This window comes from Rhea americana, unplaced genomic scaffold, assembly GCF_003343005.1.
Source record: "Rhea americana isolate MKP2758 unplaced genomic scaffold, rheAme1 scaffold_100, whole genome shotgun sequence".
NCBI lineage: Eukaryota > Metazoa > Chordata > Aves > Rheiformes > Rheidae > Rhea > Rhea americana.
Genome location: NW_028185040.1, coordinates 147,970 through 170,125, shown reverse-complemented (window position 1 = coordinate 170,125; position 22,156 = coordinate 147,970). Strand labels below are relative to the sequence as shown.

General features: G+C 40.4%; 1 protein-coding gene across 1 annotated transcript in view; it reads left to right on the top strand.

Moving 5' to 3' along the window:
• Positions 1-22,156, top strand: part of BMPER (BMP binding endothelial regulator) — a 150,408-nt gene that overhangs the window by 58,457 nt on the left and 69,795 nt on the right. Inside the window, exon 7 of the mRNA XM_085303689.1 lies at positions 18,752-18,851. Coding sequence (XP_085159815.1) covers positions 18,752-18,851 — 100 coding nt within the window. The remainder of the gene's footprint in view (positions 1-18,751; positions 18,852-22,156) is intronic.

The following is a 22,156-nucleotide window of genomic DNA, read 5'->3' as shown; positions in this document are numbered from 1 at the left end:
AATGAATTTGTCTTTCTCTGTTGGTGGGAAGCACATCATTTTTGTGTAATTTGCAGCAGTAGAAGGGGAAGAGGAATTGAGTGGTGCTATGTAGTGCTGAGCTGGAGGAGAGGCCAAATGCATCTCCTGTGGGTGGACAGAGGGTTGATCTGCACGAGGAGGCCAAGGTGCATTTTCTTACGAAGCTGGACAGAGTTTGACTGAAGAAAAAGTGAAACAGCCTCATAGACAAATGACTTCTGGGGTTTTTGGGCAGGAATTCCCTTTCTAAACACAGTTCTTGAAAACTTTTTTGGCRCATAAGAGTAAGACAGTCTCTCATTGATGTCATGAGAATAGGAGAGCCTAAAGATGTCGTCAGTAGAAACGTACAAGTTGGAATAAAATAAGAATTGATTGCACCTCAGAGTGAAATAAATTACTGTGAGACAGGCAGCGTTTGCAGTGATTTCATGCTGGGTAAAGCCAGAAATCCCTGGGAGGCATGAGAACGGGATATTTGCAGACCAGAAAGAGCCTGATAAACTCTGGGTGGCAAGTGTTCCTGCCTGCCATTGCTCTTACTGCAGAAATGCTGTAACACAGTTTGAATTTTTGGGCCAGGATTGGCCTGAGACTGAGATCTACTTTTGGATTCTGAATTTCCTAAAGATGGTAGTTTCTGTGTCTTAAAAAATGGTCTTTAACAGAGGTAGCATCTCGTCCTGTATGATACATGGGTCAGTGCAGATGTGGTGAACACGACACTATTAGTTAGATCTAAGATGCTTGCCAAATCCTCAGTGGTGCTTCAGAGAGGGCCCCAGATGGTTAATAAACAATGGCTTTGTCTGCATGTGGGAGATCTGCTCGACAATTTATTTAATTACTGAATGGAAAAAGTTTAAAATTTAAGAACCATGTGTCATGTTCTTCAGGGAAGAACATGAGGGAATTGCATCATTATTACCCAACATACATGTAGTAGTGGTAATGTTAAAAAGTCATAGAAAGTACTCTCCTCTGTGCTGTTTCCTCTCTTAGTTTTGCTGTGGGTCATTTACACTAAAGCTTGCAAAAAAAAAAAAATAGGTATGTTTTGATGCAGCAGTGGGGTGGAGAGATACTCAAGTGAGTTTAGATACCCAAAACAATCTAGCTGTTGCAGCACAGACGGTTATATAGGCTAATTTATACTGTAGACAAACTTACCCATAGAAGTGTTTTCTTAAAGAGTGAGCATGTACTTGTCTTGTCTGCAAATGAGCTTGTGGGAGAGAATATTTTCCTTTTGTTTGCAAAAGGAGACCTGGGCAATAGACAGATGTTCACTTTGCAGGCAGCTGTGCTCGTTGAGATGTTGCCATCTCCAGCTGTTTGATATTACCATCTTGCACATGTTCCTGTCTCCAGAGCACTTCCAGTGGAAGAGATCCAGTGAACACTTGTTAAATGGCTTCAGACAGATAATGTAGGAGGCTTGAGATACCCTGACCGGCTTTCCCTGAAGCTCATGCAACTCTTTTCTTTGGCAATGTGCTGAGCGTGGGATAACTTCCAGCTGGCACCAATGAGAACTGGAAGGCAACCATCAGCTGGTGGTCTCAGAGTTACTTCTGCTGCCTTTATTTGCAGCTACCCTTTCCCATGTATTGGTTGGGAATGAGGAGGATACTGTTTTAAAGTATCTTTATGATCCTTGTGTTTGCAGATTGCATGGAGGCCTTTTTCAGGTAAACTAAACTCAGGGCACTTCTGACTTACTCCCTATTTTTTAGATCCCTAAATTATGTTCTCCTCTGTTCCTTACTTCCAGCACCTGACTTGGAAACCTTAAGCCCATTCTGTGTTGAGTAGGGGGAACCTTGCTGTAGGATGGGGCCTTGGAGAGGCTGCTTTTGCTTGCTGCATTTGTTGTCATGGAGAATCAGTTCTGTTCTCTTTCTATTTCAGCCATGTGCAGTCCTTATTTATCTGTGCCTCATTTTCCCTTAGAGTAAAGCGGAAGCATAGCTGCTTGCCAGAAAGTTGTTAGATTCTGGTTCATCACTGTAGGCTTTTGGAGAGTCCCAGAAGAAATCTCTTTAAAGGCAAAGCATATTTCTAATTAAGCCTCCTGATTGCAGCCACCTACCTCCATAGAGTGGTGTAATGGTTCTGCCTAATTCAGCTCCTGGGGGACGGGCAGCCTAGTGAAAGAAAACAAAGATCCAGTGTGGCATGGCAGTAGGAGGAGAATTCGAAGAAGGGGCTGCCTTGCAGAGCTGCTGGTGGCTCTGTTCCCAGCCGGGCATTTGCCAAGACAGTGCTGGAAAGCTCCCTGGGAACCCACTAGGGAGCAGCCGGCGGTGATATTACTGGATGACATATGGCTACTGGAAGTTGCTTGGGCTCAGCACTGAATGAACAGCTTCATAGTGTATTTAGCACCGCCAAGGGGGGAAAGAAAACCCAAGTGGGGGGGGGGGCTGGATCTGTGAAATGAAATTGAAATGGTAACTTACAGAAGAAAAATGTTTTCTGTGAAAAACAGATCCCCAGAGATGGGGAGGGAGAGGGAAAAGGCTCAGAGTGAGAGAGGGAAAAAGGAGAGAGCCATGGTGAATCTGTGCACAGCAGTCATGGTGGAAGTCATGTTGCATGACAAATCTCAGCTTTTAAGTCTCCACTTGGTGCCAATGCAGCCCTGCGTTGCTGCTTGGATGGCAGTGCTGACAACTGGTTCTTTCCCAGCGGATATGACCTGTTGGGGCTTTGTGTTGCATTTGTATTTCTGTGAGCCATGCTCCTTGGGCCATGCTTGAGAGGCAAAATTTCTCCTTCCAAGTTTGCGATGATGAAGGCTTTTATGGCCTTTGGATTTTCAATAGGGATCAAAGAAATAAAAGGGGTTCATTAAAAATCCTCTTTTCAACCAAGAGAAAAGCATCAAGGAAGAATCCTGTGCCAGAGAGTCCTAACAAGGATGTGCCGCACAGGCTGTTTAGCAGTGAATTCCCAACAGCATCTTTTGATCTGATTTTTTTTTTGTTGTTGTTGTTTTTAAATTTGAAGCGTTATTTAGAGAAGAGAGGCACGAAGCTTATTGGTGATTTTCCAGTCGTTTCATTCCATTTACTTCACTTCCATCTGATCAACTGCTCCATATAAGAACTACTTGTTATCAGTCTTGGAGAAGAGGAAGTTGCAGATTCCTTTTTGAGCATTACTAGTGAGAGAAAGAAAAGGGAGGAACTGCTGGTTTCTCTTTGAAAGTTCACAAGCAAAATGTTGCTTTAAAAATGTTAACTGTTGGTTTTATGGTGCTCTTGGTTCTTCTAATTTTTGATGGATGTTGTGAGAGGGGCTTTAGTAGTTCTCCTCAATATATATACTTCAGGCACATTTTTTTCTGTTTTTCTGCTTTTAAAAATAGCTGCAAATACTGGATTTCTGTCTCATTGTATGTCACTCTAATACCACTCTGCAACCCTGTTTGTAATTAGAAAGTTTCACTCTGGGGAGAAAGTGCTTTCTCTCTCTCTTTCTTCTCATGAATTTGCAAATGAGACAAATACATGGTGCAATCTGCGAAGAATTTACACTAAAACAGAAAAATTACGCTTCATAAGTGTTGACGTATATAGGTTTTTCTCTCTCTGCCTTTCATTCACTCTTCTAGGAACAAAGGGTGAATAATTACTTCAGGAAAACATATTAAAATACTGTGTGTGAATTTGGCCGTAAAACCTTATTAGATTATTCTGGAAGGCTGCTGGACTCTCCTTGAGAAATCCTTGCATTAAGAAATATCCTGTTTGAGGTCTTGCTTACACAGAGTTTCATTGTATCTGGCTAAGGGTTCTGGTGCATTCGAAAAATTAGAGTTAAATTTTGAGTTTTGCAGTCAAGCTGGAAAGAAGGAATTAAAAAATGAAGCATAATTCAAACCTGTCTTGACTTAATGAGATTGTTACAGAATAGACTGTTTCCTTTAGGATTTGCTGAGAAAAAGAAACAAAAACAAAAAACAAAAACGTAGCATCTATCAAGTTAGGAGAAAAATTACACGTCAGGAGTCCAGAGTTTGACTCGGATACAGTAGTTGCCTCATACTCTACGGTGATAATGTGACTGATTGTCCTTCCTTGCTTCCTCTTAGAAAGGGGGAGAGAAAAAGAAAAAGAGAGAGTAATAATATATCTTCTGTTGCTAATACTGATATGTCATCTAGAGGGATTTGAGCCAACTTGGAAAGCTCTTTGAAACGAGCAGTAAAATGAATTAAGAATGTTAGAGAGGACTACGGATGGAAGGGATAATACAGAGAAGATTTCATTTAGCTTTGAAGAGGAGCCCGTCCTAAGCAAGTGGTTCGCATTTGGGAGGAAGGCTGGGAAGGACGATGGAATTGCAAAATAATCCCCTTTTCTTTACATCTATATTGGTTGCTCCAGCTTGTTTAAAGCAAAACTGAGTTGTGGATGCACATCAACACGATGATTTTGTCTCTGTGTGCTAGAGAGACGATGGTTTTCCTCCTGTGTCTTTAGTTTTTTTTTAAAAAAAATCCATTTGCTTTTGACACATGCACTTTTTAAATTGTCTTGGAAAGAGTAGGCAGCATTTTGAGGGAAGCTTGTAGTATGAATTGCTCTTCATCCTTCTTATTTTGTTTTTTATAAATCACTTATACCTCAGGAAGAAATTGTATCATGCCTTGTTCCAAGTCTAGGTCCTTTCATTGACTGTCCTAGCGTACCTTTCTTGCTAATGTCACCTGGAGAACTTCTGGCACATAGAAGATGGAGGCCATTCTCCTCCACTGTAAATCTCCACTAAATGTTTCTTTCTTGAAGATCAGAATAAACTTCAGAGTAGATTTGGCTTGTTTTCCCTTTACCTAAGTCAAAATCAGTGCTGGGGAAGGCAGTTTACTCTCGCAAGTTGCCATCTGGGCAATATTATCTCCTCACTTCTACATAGGCCTTGGGAGAAATAGAAGTCTCTAAACCAAGAATAATCTCTCTCTCTCTCTCTCTCTTTAGTTAATCTTCTCAAAATATAATGGTTTGCAAATCTGAAAATTCATGAAAGAAAAAACATTTTCTCCTCAAAAAATCATTAAATTATTTTGAAAATAAGGTCCCTGCACTCTTTGAAGTACAAACAAAATGAGCTTGCCAGTCAGCCTCCTCTGGCATTATTTTAAAATACTGGCTTAATATCAGTCAGAGCAACTGTTTCTTTTTAAATTAAATGTTGGATTGATCTTAGAAATTAAGGGTTCAGAAGTATTAAATGTAGCCAGTACCAGAAGTGCTTTTCACCCACAGAAAAGGAAAAAATAGAAAGCTCGTTGCAATGGCTATTCTAGTATCAGTTTAACTTGGAAACCGAATTGCAGGGAACTCGTGCAGCCTCACTTGGCAGCACTTTCCTTCTTCAGTCCTGTTTCTACCATGCATTGCTATTTTTAGACCCATCTTTAAAAAGATGCTTTTGCCAAGTAGCAAAGGCAGGATAACTTGCAGAAAGCACATTAGCATAAAAACCATGAAGCTTACAAAATAGTCATGTCTGTAGTTTTGTTGGGCTGCTTTCCATTCATTCCCTATCTTTGCCTCTATGTTATCCATTTAGATGATAAATAGCTACCTACTTAGATCATTCAGGCAAGAATTGGTCTTTTGGCTTTTTTGCGTATGCTTAAAGACTGCAGCATGTTTTTCATACCTGTGTAGATACGTTACTTACAGCAGAAGATCTGCACTGTCCCACTCTGAAATTCAGAAAAAAAAATCTTATGTCATTTAACAAGAGCATTTCAAAAGAGGACCTAAAATGGATGTGGAGTGTTTTGAGTTCTCGGCTTATGGTCTGCCTTTTCTGAGTCATGTTACCTCAGGTAYAGTGCCACGTTAAAGAGGTCAGCGTGGCCTCCAGGCAAAAGATGTCTCATATCCGACTAGCTCAGAATGTGGAATGAGGAGATATGACAGCACCTTATTGTATAGCCAAGAATGTCTAGAGTAGCAATTCAGGCGTAGCCTGAAGTGAAGACAGCTGGCTGTGGAGAATAGATACCAGCAGATACCAGAGGATAGAACAGYGCTTAGTTATTCTACATGGGGGCATTTTACGTGCTCTTGGGTAGCCCATCTGGCTGCCAGCTGCTGCTCCAGAAAGGTCTCCCATGATAAAGCTTTCTCATGCCTACCAGTGCCATGGACATGCCTGGGTCTCAGGTGGCCCAGGCTAGGTGTGTTTGTGCATCTGAATTTTGCTCAGAGGGGCTACTTAGGTAATCTAATGTGGTCCATCTTTACAGGAACTATCACATTGCATAATCCTATGTACTTAGTTTAGAGATCACTTATGGACGGTGATTTGCCTTGATCTGCTGGGAGTTAGTAGCCACCTTCTAGTTATTGTGCATACATTTGTTTGTAGCTTGATTGTACACAATTATCCTTGGGCACCATTTTTTTGTTGGCTTGCATTTCTCTGACAGGCAACGTGAATACCACGGAGCTCCTCTGAGATGCAGGGTGATGCCTAGAAGGTGCTCTCTAGTGATATGTAGTGAATGATCCATACTACCTGGTCTGTATGCATACTAACAGTACTATGTAGATGATTAAAAGCTCAATTGCTGTACTAAATATATGAAAATGAGTTATAACAGGCTAGCAGTCTGAGCTGCTCTCCCAGCCCCAGTAACCTCTGGAGCTGCATGCAGTGTTTTTGTATGGCATCGCTTAATTTAGCAAGTACTGATTCATAGGAGTGGAACAGTCAGGTGGAAAACTCCTGGAGGGGAAGTGCAAGCCTTCCTCACCCAGCGAGAAATGGACCTGTGGAAACCCGCCACTCTGTACGTCTAATCAGACCTAACACATGTTCCACCAGTGACATGCTAATAAAACTGTCAGGCCTCAGGATCAGTAATTTACACCAGTATTTTTAGATTCTCCATAAGAAAAAAAGAAACTCTCTTTATGGATGAAAAATGATGTGTGAATCTGTAAGGCTAGGCTGAAAAGAAGCAGATGCTGACATTTCTAGAGTTAATATTTTTGCCTTGAAAACACATCTGTCATCAGCCTCCACTTATAAGAGCAGAGGAGCACTTATCTAAACAAACATGGCAGCTGTTTTGTATGATTGGCCTGTTTTTTAAAATAGTAAAAAGTATTATATCATTTTGGAAGATATAACTGCCATTCAATGTGAACTTAAAATAATAAGTTAGAGTGTGTAGCTGTTCTCTGATTTAAAAGAATTTCAGATGACACTTTCTCACCTTATCAAAAAACTTTCCTGCAAGGCCWGCGTGAGTAGAGTGAGGGTTAATAACTGGAAGTGTATGCAGCTGAGAACAGTGCAAACACCAAAATCTTGCTGAGAAGAGAGTCAGGGATTTTCATATTCAAAAAATGAAGGGCAGACAAAAAAAAGAAACATTTTTCTGGAGAAATATTCTGGATTCTGGAGAAATAAATTATCAAAGTTCTCTRCCTGTGGGATGGAGGCTTCAATTCACACTTTTTGAAATGTCTTTTCCCTTTTAATAACTACTTCTCAATAGTCCAACAAATCTTTTGCATAGAAACATATGATTCTGYTTCCTAGAAGAATCTTTAATGAATCACTTTACACTGATTTTAAAACTATTTTACATCATCAGACAGATACAAAGGAGAGCTAACAGGGCCAAGGAGAGATGTACATCTGCAACCCAAACCTAATTTTATTGGCTTCTTTATTATCRCTGTTAGGATTACTAATGGCTTCTGATGAGGAGGCAGTAAGCCAAGTGTAAGAATATATTGTAATTTTCATTTCCAATTGCATGTGCTGTGACCCCCATTCTTAGAGTTTTAATGTGACGTAAGTATTTCATGAAATGGCTCATCAATGCAAAATGCAGAAACCCCTTCCTTTGCGAGTAAGTCCCAGAGCACAAAACTCTCCTCCCTTGGGTTATGTGCCCTGGTCATTAACTTCCAGAACCATAATCTTYTTTTCTATACAACCTAATGGATCCTGGAGTTTCTTTTTCACCTGCTGGTATTCCTTTTGCGAGAATGATGGAGTAGGTTCACCTCAGACTTTGCCTCTAGCCTCAAGTGCTCTAACTAATAGGATGTTATGTGAAAGGTCAATACTAGTATTTCCAACTCCTCTGGCAATCCTTTTGGATTAAGTTGGCTATGATTACTGTGTTTGGACCAGAACATACTGTACATGGCCTYGCAAAGGATTTAGATATAAGACAGTCCAGTTTGTGCTGAGCTCTGAGATAAGTGCCATGCTGGTTGGCTTGCCATACCGGTGCTGAGCCTGGACAGGTACAGCWGCAGACCTCTAGGCAGGTGGCTAAAGAACTGGCCTAGCCAAAATATGGACAGCCCTGGTGTGCCAAGTGCCTTAAGAGGTTAACCCGTATTTTTGTAGGTTCTACACCTTGCCTAAGCCGTCCCTTACAAACCTATGTTTTCTACAGATCTGGGCACCAGCCTTTTAAAAATGCATTGCTGCCAATGGGACATCGGTAATTAGCAACAGGATCCCACCCATTAACTAACAGCAGTAGCTGGATATGAATTTTATGGGGAAAAGGAGAAGAGACCGGACAGAATTACGTGTAAGTTGTAGTCCATGCAGGGGACTAACAGAGTAATGGACTTCTCAGGGTTTCATCTACCCTCTATCTGTGCCTGTGCGGATGGTTTGCAGGCCAACAAAGAGGGGAAGGGCTATGATCCCCTTATAACTCTTGCTAACCAGCTTTAGGAAATGTTGGAATTTGCTGCTGATACTTCTGTAAATCRTTACCCCGGAGGAAGGAGGAAGTGGTAGAGGAACTGTGACTTGTGAATGATTCCTAATCAAAGAGCTTCCCAAGGCTATTCCTGGAGAGCTGCAGATTCCTCAGCACCCCTTGCTCAGGCTTGTGTTTAAGGYTCCCTTCCCTTGATCACAAGCCAGAGGGTGCCCTTCCCTGGAGKAAAGCCAAGCCTAACCTCTGAGGAGGGGCAACTCTAGTTAGTACAAAGTGGGGAAATTGTACGGTGCGATAATAGGAAAGTTACCATAGGTAAGTCCCACTGACCTACGGTGAGTGCAATCCCACAYCAGTTTGAGTGAGGCTATTCCTGTGACTGTTTCACTGTAGCAACAGTTCCATAACCCACTGGTTTCATAAAGGTGGCATAGTTTTCCTAAAACTGTATTTCCAAGAAATCCTCTGAATGAGCTGCAGTTTAGCACGTTCTCTTGCTGAAGTCTGCATAACACTTTAAAGTGTATTTTTAACTCTCTTTGCTAAGTGCTTAGAACAAACAGGATCTCCTGTTAATAAAAACCTTGATGGATGCATTAAGGAAGTGGTGTGTATGTAATCCTATATTTCCTGAGGTTACCTCAGTAATACATGTGGAGTGCAACATTTAAGGAAAGTACATGCACGTATAAAGGTCTTGTGAAATGTCAGAAGTAGTGTCCTTAATTCTACTACAGTATGATTTATTTTACCACTGATGTCCTATAGATATCGGAGTGCTTTATCATCAAACCTTTAGGCAAGGGCATCTATAAATTGCAAAAAAAGTAAATGAAGGATTAAGTCTCAACCTCTCCGATACCTCGTTGCCCTGAATTACTGAAGGGGATTTGTTCTCTTTGCTTGTGAATGGAACAGTGACTTGGTGGGGCTTCCTGCTTTACTGGCAGTTTTTGACTTGGTAACAACAATTCCAAATTGAGGTATTTAAAAACCTTCCTCTGAACAGTGCACTTTTTTTTCTCTCTTTTAGGAACAACCCTTGCTAGTTTTATTCATGAGCATAAACATTTGCACCTCCAAAAAAATGAAGCTTCAAACTCTGCAATGGCATGAACTCCATGTTGTCTTTAAAGAACTATCCACGCTGCTAAAAATAAAGCCTTTATTTATCAGATACCAAAACTTGGACATTCTGAGATTTAAATAACTCTACTCTGGCAGTTAAGTCCTGTGGATAATGTAAGGTGAATTATTTAAAACTAATGCTGTAAGGGTAAGCTGTGCTGATGCATCTGCAGTTTCTTGTAGTGGAGCAAGTGTTTTACCGAATGATGAAGTGAGAGCTGGAATTGTCACCTTTCTCAGGACTACAATGGTACTAGTATTCTCCATGCACAAGGAACATGTATGCAACATTGGAGGGATTTAATCACTGAATATCTCTATGAATGAACTGTTCTGAAGGAAAAGCTGTTCTCTGAATGGTGCACCAGTGCTACGCTGTAATGTGGGAGCTGGAAGTGGGGGAGAAGGTAGCAGTGATAGCTGCCAAACTGCTTGGTTTATAGGAGTATGATTTCTGTAGAACATAGCAAGAAGAGATTGTAGGGCTGTTTTGCAAAGCTTATACTGCAGTTAAAAAAAAAAAAAAAAAAAAAAAAGGAAAAATAGTCTTTGTGCAAATTTATTTTATGAAAAGCAAGTGCTATTTATATGAACATATTGTGGCAGTGAATATCACTGCAAGTATCGGGTTAGGACTTTGAAACATTATGTAAATGCACTGGTGGTGTATATACAACTGTACACCCACTGGACTGTGCTTCATGTGTTCTTGATGCCAATGAAAACAAAGCCGTCTCCAATTGATTCAGGGGAAAAGTCATGGCTGCAAGAAGCCAGGACCTGGTTTACAGAGCTACTGCTCTGCTTCTAATAACTGAATTTAGGAAGTCTCTTGGATTTAACCCTAACTTTCTTATTATCTGAGATGGGACGTGAGTAAGCTGAAGAAGCTTGTTAGTGGCTTTTGATAGTTTTTCTGGCCACAGATGGTTTCCAATGTAACATGTTTTACTGCAACTTTTCATAGAAACAGTTCATTTTAGAAGAGAAATAAATAATCATGTGGCTCACAGCAAAGCTTCTGTATTCACTGGAGACCTCTAGTGTAAGAGCTAAATTAATCACAAATAGCTGAACTCTCTTGGAGTGACATGCCAGAATCATTTCCTTGCCAGTGTCTTTGCTTCCTTTTTGCTGTCCCCATGAAGCTGCTGTTTTCTACCCCTGCAGTGTGGCAGAGCTCTCCCCTTTTCCCCAGTTTGGGGCTCCAGGCCTGCCCAGCTGCCCTGCTGGTCCTTTCCTACTTTTAGCAGTTACCTTGGCTTAGTTTTAAGCAACCTGTAGGACTTGTGCTCTAAACACTGTCATCCAAGTCAGACTGAAAATCAGTGGAGGAATTTCAGTGACTTCCTTGCCTACATACCACCTTAATATTTAATTTTAATATTACAGGCATGAAGCTTTTTGATAATACTGCCCAGCATGGAGTACATAGGGTGCAGTGGCAGCAGTTAGTTTAATGAGATCTGTGGCAAGGAAGAGATTTTGATTGGTAAGTGCATGAAATGGCAGCTAGTGATGGAGGTGACATGAAAGGATTCAGATTTGAGGAAAAAAAATGGATTTCAGATATTGGAAACCATCTCTATTTTGGAAGCAAGAACTAAGCTTATATTTAACATTGAGCATTGTAGATAAAGTTGAGAAAGTGAGGATAACATTTTAGGTATTGTCTAACTGAGAACTGTTCAGCCTTTCTTCCTTAATCTGACCCTGCTGCAATAATCTCAGCTCTCCTCCAGTGCTTCCCATCATACAAGGACCAAGCAAAAGGCAGCAGGTCTGGAAGATGCTGCATGGACAGCTAGCTGTTGCCAAATGCTGTATGATGCTTTCTGGTCACTTGTAGGGTATGGATTGGGAGCTCTGTATTCTCTGCAGTAGTCTCTGTTTTTCACAAAACTTGCAGGAACTTAATGGCTCTGAGATCTTCATGTCTTTGAGGTTTTTGCTGTCTTATCTCTCTATACCCTTTTCAAAGGGGTCCCTTGATGAGCTATGGCTTGATCAAGGATTTGAGCAAGGATTCATGAATGACAGGTGTGACTGGTTTGTACTTGCATAAACCTTCTTTCCCTGAGAAATCAAGCCAAACAAGAGAAGAGCCACACAGTGATTAAACCTCTCGCGACTTCCCATGAAGAGGGGCTGTTTACAATATCCTTCAAACAGAGCCAGGAGTTTTTGATACGTCAGTGCTGGAGGGGAGGACTGTTGGCTTCTCAACAGCTAAAATCTGGAGCTATGCTTTTGGGTCAGTGAGCGATTTGATTTCAGCTGGATCGTGAAGCCAGATGTAATACAACCCCAGCAACACTTCTCAGCAATGCTATTAGACTGGAGAAACATGATCAAGTGCCAGTTATGCTGAGTCCCCTGGCCGAGAGCAGAGTGCTGTGTGACCCTCCTTGAGGATCCTGTTCAGCAGTTCCAGGAATGGTGAAGTTTTAGCAGCAGTGTCTCTGCCTGTGTATACTTAAAGAAAGCTACTGTGCAACCCAAGATTTGTATTGCAGAGTCTTTCCTTTCACCCCAGGCAGTAAACATTCTGGTCCACCAACTCCTTACACAGGATAGTCAGTGGAAATCGTGTTATAAAACTGGAAAGAACTGGGCCTGCCAGTTCCCCAGYGGTGTGATTTGAGTGGAGCAATACCCCAGAAAAGCACACTTAATTCTGTAGGAGGATGCTGTGGTATTTCAAATATGCATTTGTAAACAAGCATTGCACACCACTTCCTCTTTTTGTCTCTTCTAAGCAATCCCAGGAAATGTGGCTCTGAAGAACTGGAATAGATGACAAGACTAGATTGACTTGGCATTTACGTGTGCAACTTTGTGCACAGGGTAGTTGGTTGATGGAAAGCATGACAGTATTCTAGAGGCTTCATCCTGCCCTAAATTACTGGCTAATGGATAATGTAGATAATTCCTCGGCAGCTGAATACAACCACATACAAATTAGCTTCCAAAAGAGAAAGGATTTTCAGTTCCTAGTTGTTTCAGGTCAAGATGTTCTAACCTTCTGATTCTTTGCAACCACATTTGCATTTGCTAGGAGTTCAAGGACATAAATTTGCATCAGCTGGAGACAACTGGTTGAACTTTCTTATTAACAGAGCCTGTTGATGACACATGCAGTGTACCTGGCTAGTTGTATCATAGTAGCACACATGAGGGAGAGGTGATAAAGTCAAGTTGTTAGCTGCTATAAATTGATGGAGTTCTTTAGGTTTCTCTTGGCTGTATCAAGGAATAACTTCATATCAGATTCAGAGAAGACAGAGAAAGGTGAGCTTAAGAATTGTGACTTTATTTTGCCCACTAATTTGTTCTAGAAAAAAATTGTTGATAAGAATCTTACAGTTTGCCATTTCTCATCTGTATGGATGCTAGCTAATAGTTAAGATATTTCAACACTATTTAATATCCACAGCAACTGGCATGATCTGATGCTGATGTGAAGGAGAGCTCTTCAGAGCATCGGCTGCACATATGGTTCTTAGGGCACTGCTTTGAACAGTTGTTAGGACCGCTTTCTAAAGCTTTCCTTAAGCACTGATACCACAGCAAGTATGGCTTGAGGTCTAGACCCAGAGTTTAAAATCTATAGCACACGAGGCAGCATAAGTACTTGCTGTTTTTTATGGAAGCTCAAGATCTCCCTATTCTGAATTTTTTACCCAGTACTTTCTAAAAAAGCATTTTTAAAATCCTAGTCTAGACAGTATATCAGGCTGCAAGGATGTGGGAAGCTCTGACTTGTCTGTCGGCTTGGTACACTGATTGATGTGCTGTTTGCTTTTATGCTGAGAACTGTTTTGCTGCTTTGTGTATTGCCTAAATAGCTATTCCCTCCAGTGACCTTTTCAAGGAATTCTCCCTGTGTACAACATGGCTATTTCATGGATCTCAAGTTGAAGTTACTCCAGAGGCTGTATGCCACGTATCACACAAGCATTCTTTTATGGGCTGGATTATCTTTCATCTGATTTGAGAAATACTGCCTATTTCATTTCCAGAAATTGCTGCACGGAAATATGATGTTCTCTCACTTTTGTACCTGAAAGCTACTTGTATTGCACATCAGGAATGGTACATCTGCTTGTAAACCCAAGGTATGGACTTACAAGCGTATGATTTCAGGGGCATTTAGAAGGCCTTTCCATAATARATATTTCTGACCTGTTTTATGTCTTTAGTACACATTTGGGAAGTAGTGGAAGCCTTTACTGTCACATAGTAGTTAATGTATCAGAGAGAATTCCTGGTGACCTGTAAGTGTGCGCAAACTAGTACACTGTYCAGTTGATGTAGGAGGTCTTACTCACTTCAATGAATATGGCATGGTGAAATAGAAGTCCTGGTGTAAATCTTGATTTTTTTTTTTTTTCTTTCCAGAATGGTAACGTTCTTCATTATCTGAATCTCATATCRTAAGTGTATCTCCTTATCAGGAGATTTCTATTCACTGCCTTTATGCCATCAATRCCACAAAATGATAATGTCTCAAGATATATTCATGGTGGCTTTAGTCACCTATGAAGTGTTGGAGTAGCTGAAGACAAAAAAATCATCCAGTTTTATATGTTTGTTCGGCTTCTCTTGCCATTGGCTTGGGGCAGACATGCTTAGTACTGACCCTGCTGAACTTTCAAAGATGTTTTTCTTGCTGGTGGAGTAAAGTCTTTATTCATAGCCGGAGACAACCTTGAACATCTGTCTTAGTTCTTACAGCAACCCCTATTGCGTCTACAGTCTGCATCTGACCTTGCTCTAAATGTCTGGAATATGTGTCATTGAATTGAGAGGAATGTAATTTTGACTTTCCTGTATAAATTATTTATTTTTCCTGTAAGCATAGCCTAACTGGTGGCAAATGAAACCATTCAAACTTCTTTGAGAATAGAAATTAGGAAGAAATGTGCTACAATCCACTGTGGGCTGAATCTTAATGTCATAATTTAAGCAAAATTTTCCATAAAATCAATGGCAATTTTACTTCTGTAGCAGTATTTGCAGTCTTTCAAGCACAAGGTCAACACAGGGCAAAGCTAAGGAGCAATCATTTTTAAGATGATTTCTGGCTTCACTTTAAGACAGAGATAAATCCTGATGGAATGGGAAATGAGATGCCCACAAAAACATAGGTCTTGATAATACCAAAATTACTGTTTAGTATTAAATAGTATTTATATTAAGTTGTTAGGTTTAAACATACACATTATCAGTAACACACTAATTGGAAATATGGTGGCTTCTGTCCTCCTGAGAKTTCATGAGCCCTTTTAAAATCTGCTTATGACAGGGACAGCTCTGCTGTTGGTGGTCACCATTCTCTCCTTAATGGTAGATGAAGCCCAAGGCTCTTTGAGATTAATTGTAGCATGGTCTTGACCCTTGGAGAGTTTCTGGACAGACAAGTTTTTAAGCAGACATATTTCTCTCCATCTGTCGAAGCACATGTCCATTGGGATAGAAATTTTTTCAAGTAGTACAGCATGCTCTCCCTGACTTGGGAATTGAGCAGGAACACTGCCTTTTGGAGCATGTTCAGAAGCACTTCTTGTGCTCCCCTCCCTGCCAGAAAATAAACTGCACCTGGCATGTGGGAAGCAGCACCATTGCCTTCATCCAATATCCCTAGCAAAGTCACCTGCAGCTTGGCTGCCAGCGTCTCTTGGTTCTACCAAGTTTCTTGTGTCCTTGATGAGCAGTGAAGGACTGTAGTGGAGGCAGGACATCARCATGAACAGGCAGAAGGATCACTAGAATAGCTCTTCTTGTGTTTTTAGGGGAAAGACTAAGGCAGTTGTCCCTCTTTCTSTGAGAGAGGCCTCTCATGAAAGTGTTAGAAACTTTTCTTCTCTTCCATGCCTGTGAGAAGAGACAAGAAGCTACCTGGGTCCATACTGGCCTCTGAGTCAACTTCAGGGATCCTCTTGCTGTGTTTCGCAGAGGCTGGACATCAGCATGGATTAAATTTTTTTTTTTTTTTTTTTTTTTTTTTTTTGTTTCCAACATGAAGAGTGAATCTTTTCCCTGTAAAAGTTGATTTCTTAAAAAAATCTCTGCTACCCCCAGAGGACTGTGGACTGCAGCAGCATCCCCTGATGAAGGCTTCATGTAACTATCACTGAAGAATTTATCTATCTAACTACCAGACAGCATTTCTCGCAGGAAGCAGATGGCACTTGTGTTTAGTTGATCTGCACTGGCTTCCAGTTCAGGTTTGGCGTTACTGGAAAGTGTTGATTTGRCCTGGAATACTGTGCTTGCCTGGGAGATGTTATACTTAAGAGGGAAATGTGAGCTAAAAGCTGTAATGTAATTGGGAGGTGGAGGAGGCGAGGCAAGGTGTTTACTGTGAAATTCCCACCCTGAGTTAGATCTTCCAGAAACAAGCATTTTGCTTGTTATTTTTTCCCTTGCTTTTTTTTTTTTTTTTTTTTTGAACTTCAGTTGTACTGTATTTGTTTTTTACACAGCTCTACTTAATGCTATTTAAAGCTCTGACTACACTAGCTGATTCTGCTTGGAAAGCTAGTATTCTGAATGCTTCATGAATTTTGAATAACAATAACTGAGACTGTACTTTTCAGAAAATAGAGAGTCTGATGGGAATATTTTGTAGGTTTTGATGTTTCCTTAAAGTGCTGAACAAGCTACCTCTCTAAGCTCTGTAAGGCAAGCAAAATTGCTCTTATTTTAAAAGGAACAGGTTGATTTGTTCCAGACTCTTTCTGAACRTGCACCATATGATGATTGTCAAGCCTATAAAAACCTATTTGGGACAGCAGAGAGCTAGAATGCAACTTTGCTGTTAAAATTCTGACAGCATTACAGCTGGAATCAAGTATAATATTAGGATAAAAGATACGACGGGAGCTAGGCAAAAATCCTGTGTGGAGGAGGAGGCAGTAAAAAGAGTGAGAAGGGAACTATACATAGAAGGCATAAATGAGTACATATTTAGTATTTTTTCATTGACTACTTATATGTGGCATTTAGTACAAAATGCCTATAAACAGACAATAAAGATGATGTCTCTCTGTAGTGGTAAGCCTGAGCTTTGCTTCTGTCCTTCAGAGGAGCAAGACTCTAGAACAATTCTGTAGAGGGGTATAAAGGAATCAAATCCAAAAGCAAGGTTGCAAGAAAAGACCTGTGTTCACCATCTGTTAGAGCACGACTTTATCTTCCATGGATGTATCCCTAATCCTGCTACCCAGCTGACTGTGTTCTCCAAGTCCTAATCTTCCTTTCAGTGAATTATCACCTAAGTTTGAACTGTGTCCTCTCTTAGCCCTTTTCCTGGGCAGAGTGACAGCACTTCTTCAGAAAGCCCTTCTTAGATGTTTATTCTTTCGTTCTGCACCTGTGTCTCTTCTCACAGAGCTATTCCCTGAGCATCAGAAGAAGGACTGGTGAAGAATTCATTTCATTTTGTCAAGTTTCTGGTATGACCCTTAATTTAGAGCAGTCGTTTCAGKGTACAATAAACTCTGTGTTCCTCCATGCCACAATGAAAGAATTACGAGCAGTCCTTGGCCATGTGCATTCAGGATGCTTCGGTAGCCCCATGGGACACGTAGACTTCAGTGCCTGAAAACTTATTACGGAACGGAGGTACAGTCAGTATGCTATTTTCTGTATAATAGCATGTATGTGGCTCTGCTAGTGTGTAAAAGCCTCTACATGATTCACTGAGGCATTGTATCCTTAGGAGAGGAATGGCATATGATCGTTTCAGGCACAGAGCTCCACAAAATGAACGGCTTTTTTTTCCATCTTTCCCTGGGGAGCCCCAAGAGGCATCCAGCTTGTATGTGGGAGGAGACTCTTCATAACTCTTCCATCACAGCATCCAGGAGCACAAAGCTTATTGTTGGGATGAGTCTGCTGCTCTGAGTGGTAAATCAGGCAGGGCAATAGAGTAAGTGGACTGACTTCTCTTGTTAAGGCAAAAATAGACTGATCTTTAAAGTGCAGTGACCTGGACATCTCTCAGGAGTGTTTGGAGCACATTTTGGTAGAGGGGCCAGAGATCCTTACACAGTATTCTGTAAACACAGTGAAGTATTTAGGCAACAGAGCAGAATGAGAACAAAGTTCTCTTTTGACTGTAGTTAACTGATCTTTATATATATATATGTATGTTCTGTGCTTTTTGCTTCTGCTTCCTGGTATTCATTGATTCTTCAGGATACATACAGTTCAGGGTACTCTTTTTTTTTTGTTTGTTTTTTTTGTTTTTGTTTTCACTACATTCAATCTCAAAATATCATATACCCTTTTGGTTTTTAGTCCCCTGAAGAAAGGAAACCCTCTGGGCTTGCATAGTTGGATTGGGAGGCTAAGAAGAATGTGCTTTCTTGAATGAATTAGCTTATTTGGTTTCTGTGGTCATGGACAGAGTAGAAGAATACCTGCTCTCATTTTACTTCAGCACTTAATCCCTGTCGCAAACAAGCCTAGAAGGGCATGGCACGGGAGGTGGAGAATACTATAAAAAAATTACTCAATAACTTTTTTTGAACATCCGGAAAGGTTCAAGGGTAATGATTTTGTTCTCTCTGTTTTTCCTAATATTCCCACCAAGACATCAACTAAAAGGATATTGTTTCTGCAACTATTTCATTCACTTCTTGAGAGAATGAAAAATACGAATACTCTGAGGGCTCTGTAAACAATATAAAAAGTGCTGAATGATGGTTGTACACAATCCCAATATGCCTGATATGTGTAGAAATTTCTACTGGAAAATACTGCTTTAGCTAAGGCTTTTCATGACTTGTTACAAGGTTGTATGGGTATGTGCATGTGTACTTGGCGTTTTGCTTTATTTTTTTTCTAACTGAGCCTATTTTCCTTCAGGGAGGCAGGACACACTGCATCCGAGAAGTCTGCCCTATTCTCTCCTGTCCCCAGCATCTCAGTCACATTCCTGCCGGACAGTGTTGCCCCAAATGTTTAGGTGAGTGGTTGCTTTCATAGGAACATTGTACTTAACATAACTTGTTTCTGGATGGTATTCTCTTATACTAGTACTTCACAGTCCTGGTAAATTTTGAAACAGGGAAGAAACAGTGCAGCTCAGTAGAATTTATAATCTACAGGTTGTAAAGAGTGGTCAGGGCTGGTGTGGCAGGGCTATGATGGATGATACTAAGGGAGCAGCTGCAGAAGAGCATTTGAGCATAGGGCAGCTGGCTTGCTTGGAGAAACAAATATAGAGATGATTCTCACCTTCATTATATGTTTTGCAAAGGAGATTGAGATGGGAGGAAATGTTTTGCTGGAATTTACCACAAAAAAATAGGCCTCGCCCTCTCATATTTTTATTCAAGTGTGCATTCGCATTCTTGGTTTTGAGGATATGCAGGTCAAAGGAAACTTCTGGATTGAAACTGCATCCTTGGAAGCTGTTGTCAGAGAGGCCAAGCACCTGTGAGTCTGCCTGGTTGTTGCCATGTTAAGGAGGAATCACAATCTCAGCCAAGAATATTTTCAATTATGTCTTTCCAGTACATTTTAAAGGAATAAGTCAGAGGCCTCTGAGAAAGGCTAGTTCTTCCAAGTCATTCCAAGAAAGGCAATGACTTTTAAGAGTCCTTATTTTGCTCATATCATTTCCACACATTCCACAGGTTAACTAAACCTCAGTGTGCATCCTTGTAATTCATAAAGAAGGAGCACTTACATCCTAACATAAAAATTAAGTTTAGTTTGATCTATCGGGTTGTAATTAGGTTTGGCACATTTTCAGAGCTGATGATTCCCAGTTTTTCAACCGAAACATTTTTGCCATCTTGGACATATCATTACTACTTTCCTAAGTCTTTTTCTAGGGCTGGGTTAGTGAAACGGAGAGCTCTAACTTTGGAGGCACTGAGCCATAGAGTTCCAGCTTCTCATAATACTTAAGATTTTTGATTGCTTGAAACAAACCTGAAGTTATTTATTTATTTATTTACTAGCTAAGAAGTGCTACAAGTACATATCTGCCTGGAACATCTAACCAAAGCACCGGAGAGGAATAAAGGAGGAGAATGAAGTAGAGAGAAAAACATTCCAGAAAATATTTCTCTTTCCCTTTTCAAACTCCTCTTGTCCTCCTCACCTTATGCTTTTCTCAACTAAATCTTCCCCGACTTGATCTACACGTTCAAAAGCCAGCTTTGATCCTTTGACTGCGTTTTGCTCCTAGAAATGTCTGTAAATTAATTCACTAATAACAACCATTTCCATTTTGTGGGGCCTTTGCTCTACAGCATGTCAGAGATGCTTCTCAATAGATAATATCTATTCACAGTGAAATGCTGGAAGTTCTGGAGTACAGTACAGCCAAAGGATGTGTAGCAAACTGAGTGGCAGTAGGGAAAGGGAACTGTTTTCAGGGATGTTGAGGCATGTTTTTTAAAGTATCATGAGAGGGACCTCCCTGCAACTGAATTCATAATGTTCAGCCTATATAGCCTGGAAGAATGCAGTTGACTACTGGAACTGGAATTATTGGTTTAAGTAATGGTTATGAGCTAGCAAAGCAAACCATGAAGCCAATATCCCCATCACCACATCTTTTGAAGTGGTAGCTCCTTTGTCAGTGTTTTTTAATCAACTGTTTGAATGGGGTTGGCCACCCTGAATTATGTTGGGTGGTTGCAAGGCAAGGCAAGATGATGTGAGAGAGAACTGGACTCTAGTGCACTTGCTGACGTAACTTATATGATGGAAGTCCTGGCTCCTCATAGAGCAGCAGTAGTGTTGTTGCTGATAGCAATATGGTTAGGCTTTGCCCATAAGTGGTGCATGGAGTGTAAGTATTCCAGTTAGGGCTACTGGGCATCCTCAGCTGAGTTCGTATGTCAGTCCTGCAAGAGAGATTAAGCCTTTYTGAAAGGATGCCCTTTCAGTAGAAAGCAGGTTGATTATGCTAGCATGAATTTGTCCAAGGTAGCTAATCTACAAGAGAGAGATGCTTAAATCTCATCTTGCTGAACAATAGCAATTTTTCTTAACATTTTCAGTAGTTCTTTTAACATGAACATTTTTAAAACCTCAAGGCTAATTCGATGAATTTTGCCATCTGCTTATCCTTATGTTYGCTTATATCTTGGAGCAAACTGGAGACTTTTTCTTTTATGCTGTTCTGCTTTCATCAAGAATTATTAAAAACGGAAGGGATTACGTACAGTTTAGAACACAGGGACAAATTTCAGTGATTCCAGCTGAACCTGCCAGCTGACTTGGCAGCTTAGGGGATAAATTATTGGCCTAAAATACAGTGAGTGGTTGTATGTGCTTATAGTGGCCATTTTTTTACCTTAGAATTGATGTCTTTTTATCATCAGATCTCAGAAAAGATACACCCAGACACTGACTGCCACTTATAAAAGGACTTACTTGTTAGATGCCACCAAAAGTAAATGGGGGAGGTGCAAAGTGTAAAGTAAAAATAGTGGTTTCATATTAGTTTTTGTAAAGAACTCGTGTATGTGTATGTAAGGCATTCACTTGTTTACAAGACCTGATTAGGAAAGAAACTGAAAAATAGAAGATAATCTTATAGAACAGCAAACTGCCAGAATTTGGATTTCACAGTAGTTACCCAGCCTCAGGAAGGATTTGATACTGATGCTATGTTTYCCATATAGTGCTCTAAAAGTTACCTTGCTCTTATGAAAGCCAAATTTTTTATAGACTAGGAAGGGTAAATTCTCCTCACGTATGTTCTTTATTTTTTGTGTTGGCTCCATTCTGCTTATAAACTATATGAATGTCTAATTCTTGCAGCCATGTCTGAACAAGGTATACCAAGCTACCTTAATGAGGTTGGACAATGTGCATTTTTTTTGCATCAGTGTAACTGAATCGATTTAGTTTGGCTGCTGTGAACCCCTGAGGTAGATACACTAAAACCAGTTTAGGCTGCTTTATTTGATAAGCTACTGCATTAAGTTAGATTGTTTAAACTAGTTTAAGTGCACCTACCCTAAGAGGTTGTAGTGCTTACTTTGTATTCATTTAGGTTCACTGTGCACTTTATGATGAGGAGTAGAAGGATTTTTCCAACATAAACATACCATAAATCATATTTATATTCCCCCACCAGTAGAATTTGCACAGATGAATATGTGCTAGAGGAACAGTGAACTGTTAAAAGAACATATATTTTTTTTTCGCACCAAAATGGAAACACACAGCAAATGACACATTGCACATGAATTTGGCCTGGTGACAATGAGCCCTACTATTTTTGTTGACAGTATGGCATCTTTT